General features: G+C 40.1%; 1 protein-coding gene across 3 annotated transcripts in view; it reads left to right on the forward strand.

Annotated features, from left to right (window-relative positions):
- CBL (Cbl proto-oncogene) overlaps positions 1–11056 on the forward strand; it is a 76821-nt gene that overhangs the window by 18068 nt on the left and 47697 nt on the right. For 2 of the 3 annotated variants that reach the window (XM_025893838.2, XM_073903844.1), the window contains exon 2: positions 2437–2684. The exons of the other annotated variant lie outside the window; for it this stretch is intronic. In XM_025893838.2, the coding sequence (XP_025749623.1) occupies positions 2437–2684 (248 nt within the window). The remainder of the gene's footprint in view (positions 1–2436; positions 2685–11056) is intronic. 3 annotated transcript variants of the gene reach the window in all.

Genomic DNA, 11056 nt, shown 5'->3' on the forward strand with positions numbered 1-11056 from the left:
GCAAAGAAAGTGGTTTCTTGAGATGAAATCTACTTCTAGGGAAGGTGCTATGAAGATTGTTGAAGTGACGACAAAAGACTTAGAATACTACATAATTAATAAAGCTGTGGCAGGCTTTGAGAGGATTGAAAGATTTTGAAAGACTTTCTGCTGTGGGTATAATGCTATCAAATAGCACCACACGCTATAGAGAACTCACTCATGGAAGGAAGAGTCAGTCGAGGCAGCAGACTTCACTCTTGTCTTATTTTAAGAACTTGCCACAGCCACCTCAGCCTTCAACAGCCTCCACCCCGATGAGTGAACAGCCATGGACATTGAGGCGGGACCCTCCACCGCAAAAAAAGTTACAACTCACTAAAAGCTTAGGTGATGCTTAGCGTTTTGTAACAATAAAGTATTTTTTAATTAAGGTATGTACATTTTTTTAGGACCTACTACTATTGTATACTTAATAGATTACAGTATAGTATAAACTTAACTTTTATATGCACTGGGAAGCCAAAATACTCATTTGATTCACTTTGTTGAGAGAAGTGCTTTATCGTGGTGGTCTGGAATCGAACCTGCGATACCTCTGAAGTATGCATGTATGTTCTGGATATATGTATGTATTACAGATACATTCTTTGATTCTCTACATGTTTTTACTCTTTATAGGGTATCTTGATAAACAAGTTTTTATAAAGTAGAATTTTAATTAACTTTTTTATGTGTGTGGTTAATACTTTTTATAGTCCTGTTTAAGAAAATTTTCTCTACAGTGAAGATAATTTTCTTATATTATCTTGTAAAGCTTTACAGATCTGCCTTTCACATTTAGCTCTATAACCCAAGGTCTACTTTTTTGGTTGTTGTGTGTGTGTGTGTGTGTGTGTGTGTGTGTGTGTGTGTGTGTGTGTATGTATGGTGTTTTGTATTTTGGTATAGTGTAAGGTGAGGGCTTAGTTTATTTTTTCTATATGGATACCCAATTGTTCCACTACTATTTTTGGAGAAGACCACTCCTTTGTGTTAAGTGAAGGGCCTATATACGTGTGGGTCTCTTTCTAGACTTTTCCCTTCCACTAATTTATTTCTCTTTCCCAGACACAGAAAAATCCATGTAAGTGGAAAATACAAAATAAGATGGTAGGAATAAATACAAATTTATTAGTCATTATTAACAGATATAAAATGTACTAAACTCACTAGTTTAAAAATGAAGACTGTTACATTGGGTTTTAAAAATACTGCTACAGGGCGCCTGGGTGGCTCAGTTGGTTGGGCGACTGCCTTCGGCTCAGGTCATGACCCTGGAGTCCTGGGATTGAGTCCCGCATCGGGCTCCCTGCTCATCAGGGAGTCTGCTCCCTCTGACCCTCCCCCCTCTCATGTGCTCGCTCGCTCTCACTCTCTCTCTCAAATAAATAAAATCTTTAAAAAAAAAATACTGCTACATGTTCTTTAAAAGAAACCTACATAAAACATAAGAACTCAGAAGGTGAATGTAAAATATGGGAAAAAGAATTATTAGGCAAATTCTGGAGGTCTTTTTTTTTTTAAGCATTCTCTACACCCAGCGTGGGGGCTGGAGGTCCTTTATATGGCAAGGAATGGTATCTCAGTTGAGCTCCATGGGGTTCAAGGCCCCTCTGCTCCCAGACCCTAGTGGCTGTTATAACTCTGGGCTCTACATTACTTCCCAGGGCAGCAATGTTCTTTTTTTTTTTTTTTTTTAATTTTTATTTATTTATTTGCCAGAGACACAGCAAGAGAGGGAACACAAGCAGGGGGAGAGGGAGAGGGAGAGGGTGAAGCAGGTTTCCCGTGGAGCAGGGAGCCCGATGTGGGGCTCCATCCCAGGCCCCTGGGATCATGACCTGAGCTGAAGGCAGACACTTAATGACTGAGCCACCCAGGCACCCCAGCCATGTTCTTTATGTCTATCCTTGGGAATTTTTTTTATTATGTTGTCGGGTGAGCCATGCATTTAAAATGAACTTGTCCTAGTTCATCTAGCACCTTTTAGGCGTTGGTGCAATGTCTTCCTCCCCCCTGCAGTGTTTAGTCTGCTATGTAATTTCTTTTCTTTTTTTTAAGATTTATTTTTACGTCCTCTCTGCACTCATTGTGGGGCTCAAACTCACAACCACAAGATCAAGAGTCGCACACTCCACTGACTGAGCCAGCCAGGCCCCCCTTGTCTGCTATGTAATTTCTGGACCATTAGTCTCTCATATGGTTTTAAGAACCCACCCTCCTAGGGGAACCACTAAAAATGCAAACTAATTGCCCATGGGCAGGGGTGTTATGGATCATTTCTTATGGTCTTCGACGTGCATTTTTTAATATTTCTGCAACAGAGCACATATTTTATTACTTTTTTTTAAATTGAAAAAGGAAATTATCCTTAAGATCCTCCAAGTAATAGCCCTTCTTTTCCATTTGTTGCAGGTGGTGCGATTGTGTCAGAACCCAAAGCTGGCGCTAAAGAATAGCCCACCTTATATCTTAGACCTGCTGCCAGATACCTACCAGCATCTCCGCACTATCTTGTCAAGATATGAGGGGAAGATGGAGACACTTGGAGAAAATGAGTATTTTAGGGTGTTCATGGAGAATTTGATGAAGAAAACTAAGCAGACCATAAGCCTCTTCAAGGAGGGGAAAGAAAGAATGTATGAGGAGAATTCTCAGCCTAGGTAATGGTAAATACTACACAAATATTTATTCAGGTCTGTGACTGCCTAAATGGGTAACACTTAGAAGTAGCTGTGACTTGGTTTGAATTTTTAGGTCAACGAAAATGCAAAGTTGACACTTGATTTAAAGGTGGGTTTTATATCAAACGTTGCCTTGGAGGATGTTGAACCCCCCTCTGAAAAGTCAGTGCCTTTTAGTCGTGAAGACGAGTTGGAGGCATAGGTCCGTTAGGGACCCCGAAGATCATGAAAGTAATAGGGGGGGTAGATGAGAGTTTGAAGGAAAGTCGAGGTAAAGCTGAGGCTGGGAGTCAACAATAAGAGGGCAGATTTTGCCAGAGCTGTAGCTTATTTAGGGAAGTCAGACGTATGGGATAATAATAGGTAACCCCCCTTTTTTTTTTTAAATCAAAAGTGAAATGACATTTCTTTTATAGATAACTTTTCCAGTAGAATAGATAGTGACAAATGTAGTTAATTCAGTAAGTATTTGACGGACTCCTATGTATTCTTTTATATTTATTACTGTATTGGGTATCCCATATGTTACTAGTTTGGCTAATATGAATTATATACTGGGAGAGAAATGGGTTGATTGTAGGTATAGTTACATTTGGTTTGGTCCAGTTGGAAATATTAACTCATCTAGGACAAGTAATAAAATGTAAATTCCACTAGAACTTTGTAGGTAGTAAATTAACTCTCAAGGAGTGACATGAATTAGGAAGAACAGTAATTTTTGAGGGCATTAAGTAAGCATGTATTACTCAGGCACTAACTTACTAAATGGTATCCTTATAGCCTACCTACCACTCCTTTGACTCTGTTGACTTAGATTCTGGAAACCCTCATCTCTTTGTTAAAATTTTACCCACATCATTATTCCTAAGTTAAGTACGACAGATTACTCAGGTTTGGTCCAGAGTATCAGTCTTTTCTCATTAAAAAGATTTCTGGTGACTGAATTCAATCTGTAGGAACCTTTGTAACTTCTAGTTTATATGAAAATGAACTTTATTCTTTTTAGATATTCAAATTTTATGACTTTTGTTAAGATAAAACCTGACTCTGTGGATTGTAGCTAATTGGTGGTTTTGTATTGCTGAATTTTTAAAAAATAGTTTTACTTTATTTACTTTAATTTAAAAATTTAACTTAGCATCTACAGCAGACTAGGTTCTAACTGTAGGAGGTGAAAAGGGGAGTGAAGCTTCTAATTATGATGTACTGAGGTAGATGCTTTAATAGAGAGAGAGGTACAAAAGGCTACGTGAACACAGGTTTGCCTTGTGGTGTCAGGGCATGTGGCACAAAGGAAGTGTGATGTGAGCTAGGCTGTAGAAGGCGAGTAGAAATTTTCTAATCAGAGAAGTGAAAAAAAGGCCTTTACCACAGGTGCGTGAACTTGTGCAGGCTCTGTATGTTGAAGGAACATGAGCAGTCTGGTTTGGCTAGAATTGGGAAAGACAAGGGAGCTGTGACTACAGATGGGAGTCAGGATGTAAGTGTTCTCTTACCTCTAGACATTCCCCCATGCATAATAGGCTTCTATAGAAGAGTTGTTGTTGTTGTTGTTGGTAAAGAGCACTTTTATAGTGAAATAAAAATGTAGATTTTCCAGTTTTAGAGCATACTGAACATTATTTAACATTTTTTTTTTTCCGATGGATTGTTCATCCCTGAGGGACAGTATGGTGTACTGGTTAAGAGAATGGACTCTGAAGCCTGCGTTTGGATCTTAATTTTGCCACTTAGCTCTGTGATCCCTGTTTCTGCATCTGTAAAATGAGCTAACAGTAGTACTTTCTTTGTAGGGTTGTTGGGAGTTATTAAATGAGTGAGTAAATGTTCAGTACTTAGAGTGGTGATTGGCACAATGAAAGTAATAAGTGGGCTAGCTCTAATTTTAATCGTCATCCTCATTTTCTTTACTGTAAACATACACTGTGTATTAGTGAGACTGCCAGATCATAATGAAGTACGTAGACCAATTTAGCCTTAATAAGTGGCCCCAGACTATTGCTTTCAAGTTCTTTAGCCATTGTTTTTAACCTTCCTCTCAGTATGTTTGTCTATCAGTTTTATTACCCATAATAGGAAGTTTTTAATACACTGTGGCTTTGAGGTCTGTACAAGTTATATGTAAAGTGAGAATAAATAAATTTCAGTTGCGATTCAGTTTTTTTTTTTTTTTTAAAAGGAAAATGTATGGCTTTACTCTGTGACCTTTGTGAGCTGTATTTCGGTTCCTTAAAGACTTTTTTCCTCATCAGTTTTTTAAATTGAGATATTAACATATCATGAAATTCACCCTTTTACAGAATGTAATTCGGTGGTTTTTGGTATGTTCACAAAGTCGTGTAACCGTCCCCAGTATCTAATTTCAGAATGTTTCCATCATCTCAACAAGAAACCCCACACTCTGCCCATTCCCCACTCCTGCTTCTCCCTCAGCCCCTGGCAGTCACAAATACCTACTTTCTGTCTCTGAAGATTTGCCTGTTTTAGAAGTGGACTTGGAACGTGTGGCCTTTTTTGTCTGACTTTCCTAGCACATATTTTCACAACTCATTCATGTTTTAGTGTGGGTCAGTACGTCTTTCCTTTTTAATGGCTAAATAATACTCGACTGCATGGATATACCACATTTTGATTATGGACATTTGGGTTGTTTCCCCTTGATATAATGAATAATGCTGCTATGAACATCTGCATACAAGTTTTTGTGTGGCTATATGTTTTCAGTTCTCTTGGGTAAATACCTGGGAGAGGAATTGCTAAGTCATATGGTAATTCTAGTTTAACTTTTTGAGGAACCGTTGACTGTTTATCACAGCAGCATTTTACATTCTTCCAACGATGTATGAGGAGAGTTCCAGTTTCTCACCAACACTTGTTATTTTTTTGTTTTTGTTTTCGTGTTTTTTTTTTTTTTTATAGCTGTCCTACTGGTATGAAGTAGCTATCATTGTGGTTTTGATTTGCATTTCCCTAATGAGTAATAATATGAGCTTTTTTCATGTGTATATTTTCTTTGGAGGATTGTCTATTCAAATCCTTTGCCCAGTTGGGGTTCTTTTTCTTTTTATTGTTGAGTTGTAGAGTTCTTTACATATTCTGGATACTAGACCCTTGTCAGATACATGATTTACAGATTTTTATTCCCATTCTGTGGGTGGTCTTTTCACTTTCTTTTTAGTGTCATTTGAAGCACGAACAATTTTAATTTTGGTGAGGTCCATTACTTTTTCGTTGGTTACTTGTGCTTTTGCTATCATGGCTAAGAAACCATTGCTTAATCTGATGTCATGAAGATTCTGCCTGTGATCATTTTGAGTTAATTTTTGTATGTGGGGCGGAAGGTAAGAGTCCAACTTTATTATTTTGCATATGGGTATCCTTTAGTGCCAGCACTGTTTATTGAAAAGAACATTCTTTCCCCATTGAATTGGCTTGATGCCTTTGTCAAAAGTCAATTGTATGAAGGTTTATTTCTAGGTTCTCTGTCTTCTTTGCATTGGTTATATGTCTATCCTTAGACCAGTACCCACACCATCTTGATTACTGTAGATTTGTAGTAAAGTTTTGGAATTAGCAAGTGTGAGTCCTCCAACTTTGTTCTTCTTTTTCAAGATGGTTTTGGCTATTTGAGGTCCCTTGAGATTCCTTATGAGTTTTAGGATCAGTTCACCAATTTCTGCACAAAGGGTGGCTGTTATTTTCTTAGGAATTGCATTGGACTGGTACATCTGTTTGGGAAGTATTGCTATCTTAACACTAAGTCTTCCGATCTATGAACATGGGATGTTTTTCCATTTGTTAAGGTCTTTTAAAACCCATCTTTCAGCCGTGTTTTTGTAGTTTCCAGTGTACAAGTCTTTCACCTCCTTGGTTTAATTTATTCCTAAGTAGGCGTGCTGGGTGTCTCAGTTGGTTAAGCGGCCAACTCTTGGTTTCAGCTCAGGTCCTGGGGTTGAGCCCTGCATTGGGCTCTGCACTCAACAGGGAGTCTGCTTGAGGATTCTCTGTCTCCCTCTCCCTACCCCGGCGCATTCACGCTCTCTCTCTCAATAAATAAATAAAAATCTTTTAAAAATTAAAATTAAAAAATAAGTCTTAAAAAATTTTATTTCTGGGCACCTGGGTGGCTTAGTCGGTTAAGTGTCTGCCTTTGGTTCCAGCCATGATCCCCGAGTCCTGGGATTGAGTTCTGCTTTGGGGCTCCCTTCTTGGTGGGGAGCCTGCTTCTCCCTCTCCCTCTCCTGCTCCCTCTGCTTGTGCTCTCTTCTTCTTAAAAAAAATTTTTTTTATTCCTAAGTGTTTTATTCTTTCTGATGCAAATGCGGTTGTTTTCCCAATTTCATTTTTGGATAGTTTATTACTGGTGTATAGAACACAATTGATTTTTGTGTATTGATTTTGTATCCTGTAACTCTGCAGGACCCATTTATTGATTCTAGTAGCTTCTTACTGGATTCCTTGGTATTTTTTTACAAACAAGATCGTGTCATGTGCAAATAGAGAAAGTTTTACTACTTCTCCTTTATGGATGCCTTTTATTTTTTTTCTTGCTTAGTTGTGGTGACTAGAACTTCATGTTGAATAGAATTTATGTTGAATAGAAGTGGTGAGAGCAGACATCCTTGTCTTGTTCTTGATACGAGGAGGAAAGCTTTCAGTCTTTCACCATTGAGTATGATGTTAGCTGTGGGTTTTTCATAGATGTCCTTTATCAGGTTGAGAAGGTTTTCTTCTGTTCCTTGTTTAGTGTTTTTCATCATGATAAAGGGTATTACAGGCCTTTTATGCTTCGTTCCTGGTTTTTCTTCTTGGGAGAGAGAAATTTGTGGACTTGTAAAATTCTAGAAAAAGTGACTATGTTAACTATGTTAAGTTGCACTAAGGGCAAGGAGTATCCGAAACCAGGATTGGAAGTGTTGCCGGGACTCTGCATTCTCTTGGTGCAAATTGACGTCTGAATTGCTGGAAAACTGACCTCTGCTACATCCAACATTTACATCGTATGGGGTTTCCACTGTAGCAGAACATCTGACTCTTAGTTTCAGTTTTGACTTTGGCTTGCTATAAATCAGTTGGTTATCCCTGAACCAGTCAACTCGAAAGAAAAGGTAAGTGCTGTGATTAGTTCAGCGTGGGCCAGGTGTCACCTCTAGATGAACCTGCTGTGGCTTGGGGAACACACATGTTTCCCTAAAGCTGTATGCACAAGGGAATTTGTTCCTAGGCTGGATGTTGAAGAGCTGATCCCTTAAGTCTGCTCTGCATATCTATCAGTATTTAATAGAGTTGCTTCCTGTCTTTATTTTAGGATATTAGGTAAAGTAACTTCTCTAAAGATAAACTTGCCCTTCTTTCTCTTAGACTTTTTATTTAAAAAACGACTTAAACAAAAACTATAAGCTGCTTTCTTGTCTTTGATCTGTAACCCTGTTTTTTGCACCTGTTTTCCTTCTTGCGCAGGATGTTACAGTAGAAGCTGAGTGGGATTCTGCAGTGAAGTTCATTTTAAAACACAACTGTGAAACTTTGTTGTAACTCTACTGCCTTTTTAGTTATAAGCTGAAATGACCAAGATTTGGTTTTATTGTAATTCAGCTGGGAATAATTCAGAACTAACTAAAAGCTCATGTTCTAACCATTCATTAAAGGAAAAATTAGTCTTGGGTACTTTCTTGGTGGTAAGCACTACCCTAGGAGCAGTGATTGCACACTGGCTAGTACCAACATAGTCCTTCTCTTAGGAGGCTTGTAGTCTAGGGTTTTAGCTTGTTAGGTTTTCGGTGTTTCTCTAGTGGAACAGTGGTGTTTCACAAACTAGACAGAAGTGTTTGTGCTGCTATAGTCTTCCCCTAGCACCCCGAAGAGAAGTTTTCAGTTGGTGTGTCAAATCTTAACCTACCAATAGTGGTAGGTAATGGCAGCTTAGATCTTTGTGTGGAGAAGTTAGGGCTTGGGGCGCTCGGCTGGCGTAGTTGGTTAATCGTCTTTTTGATTTCATCTGAGGTCGTGATATCGAGCCCTGCTTTGGGCTCCCCGCTTTGGGCTCTGTGCTCAGCACAAGTCTGCTTAAATTTCTCTCTCCCTCTGTCTCCCCGCCCTGCATGCTCGCTCTCAGTCTCTGTTTCTCTCTCTCTCTCTCAAATAAATAAATCCTTTTTTTTTTTTTTTTAAGTAGTTTGGTTTTGGTTAGAAAAGATTCCCACTTAGATTAGGAATGCCTTTCTAATGATTGGGAAAGGGGTGGCACCCCCTTTTTGGTTCTGGAGAAGGATGATGATGGCTTGAACCAAAGTGATGATGCTGGAGATGGCAAAAAGTAGACTGTACTTGATGTGTTTTAAAGCCAGCAAGGGGCACCTGGGTGGCTCAATTGGTTAAGCCTCTTGATTTTTGGCTCAGGTCATGATCTCAGGGTTGAGGGATTGAGTATCGCATTGGGCTCTGTGCTCAGTGCAGAGTCTGCTTGGGATTCTCTCTCTCTCTCTCTCTCTCTCTCATATCGTCCTCTGGCCCTCCCCCTGCACGTGTGTGTGCTCTCTCTCCACCTCCCCTCAGTAAATAAATAAATAATATCTTAAAAAAAAAAAAGCTAGCATAGCATGACTTGTGAATGGATTGGCTAGGTTTCTGGTTTGAGCAATGCGATGTCACAGAAAGGTGTAAAAGGAGTGGAAGGACCTGATCCGGTAGTTACCTTACAATGGTAGCGTTGGCTGCTCTGGGGTAAATGGGTTAAGCTCATGGGGGTAGCAGTGATGGGAGTAGAGGGTTGGGTTACAAGGTTGTCAGCCAGATGGGAGGCAGGATAGCCTGGTCTAGGGAAGGGCTGAAAGGATGGAAAGTAGACAGATTGGAGCAGGAATCAAAAAGAATTGCTGGGGAATTAGACCAGAGGAGGGCAGGAAAAGATGACAGGGAAGGATCAAGATGACGTATAGGTCTCTGTCATTAACTCTGCCGGTGACAGCAGCAGTTGCTAAAATGGGGAATTCAGAGTATATACGTGGGGAGAGCTAAATTGGGAGTGAGGAGGATCAAGAGTTCCATTTTGGACTTACTTACATTGGAGATATTTTTATGAGCCATCTGAGGCGATAAGTCAAGCAGGCAATTGGCTGTATTAGACTTCGGAATTCAGAGGGAGTGGTGTGGGATAAAGTTAGAAATTTGGTGGCATTCAGGGCGCCTGGGTGGCTCAGATGGTTAAGCGTCTGCCTTCGGCTCAGGTCATGATCCCAGAGTCCTGGGATCGAGTCCCGCATCAGGCTCCCTGCTCTGCGGGGAGCCTGCTTCTCCCTCTGCCTCTCTCTCTCTGACTCTCATGAATAAATAAATAAAACATTTAAAAAAAAAAAGAAATTTGGTGGCATTCAGAGTAATATTTAAAGCCAAGAGAGTGGACAGAATCATCTAGGGGGAGAGGAGTCGGCAGTGGAGACTGTGCAAGAAAGAAGGGAGTGACTATATTGCAATAGCCACAACGAAAATTTAAAAAAAAAAGGGGGGGACATCTGGGTGGCTCAGTCGGTTATGTGTCTGCCTTCAGCTCAGGTCATGATCCCGGGGTCTTGTGATCAAGCCCTGCATTGGGCTCCCTGCTGAGCAGGGAGCCCGCCTCTCCCTCTGCTTCCCCCCCCCTGCTTGTGATCTCTCTCTGTCAAATAAAATCTTAAAAAAAAAATTTTAAAAACCCCTCTTTTTAAATAGAAAATTGACAAAGGAAATGACTAGTTCACAGAAGAAAAATAAAAGGGCAAATATGAATATTAAAAGAACAGTCTAGTTTGCTAGTCATAAAATAATTTTCTTTGGCCTAAGAAATTGGCAAAAAAAATGGAAAATTGGCTTATAATTAGTGTTTCAAAGGAGGGTGCAGGAAAAGGAGTACTCCCTTACCTGGTTGTGGTAGGAATGAAATCGGTTTAGTCTTTCTGGGGGCTGATATATATAGAAAGATTTAGAATCTCACTCAGTAGTTCCACTTTTAGAAATTTATCAAAAAGTAGTGAGAAGGGATTTGGATTAAAACATAAAACCATAAAAAAAACCCCATAAAACTCCTAAAGGAAAATCTAGGGGCGCCTGGGTGGCGCAGTCAGTTAAGCATCCGACTCTTGGTTTCAGCTCAGGTCCTGATCTCAGGGTCGTGGGATCAAGCCCGGCGTGGGGCTCTGTGTTGAGTGGAGTCTGCTTAAGATTCTCTGTCTCAGGGGCACCTGGGTGGCTCAGTCGGTTGAATATCTGCCTTTGGCTCAAGTCCTGATCTCAGGGTTCTGGGATTGAGTCCCAAGTCAGGCTCCCTGCTCAGTGGGGAGGCGGCTCCTCCCTTATCCTCTGCCCTTCCCCCCCCC

The sequence above is a fragment of the Callorhinus ursinus genome, unplaced genomic scaffold (genome assembly GCF_003265705.2).
Source record: "Callorhinus ursinus isolate GAN/ISIS: 27379988/994484 unplaced genomic scaffold, GSC_fseal_2.0 scaffold19, whole genome shotgun sequence".
Classification (NCBI taxonomy): Eukaryota; Metazoa; Chordata; class Mammalia; order Carnivora; family Otariidae; genus Callorhinus; species Callorhinus ursinus.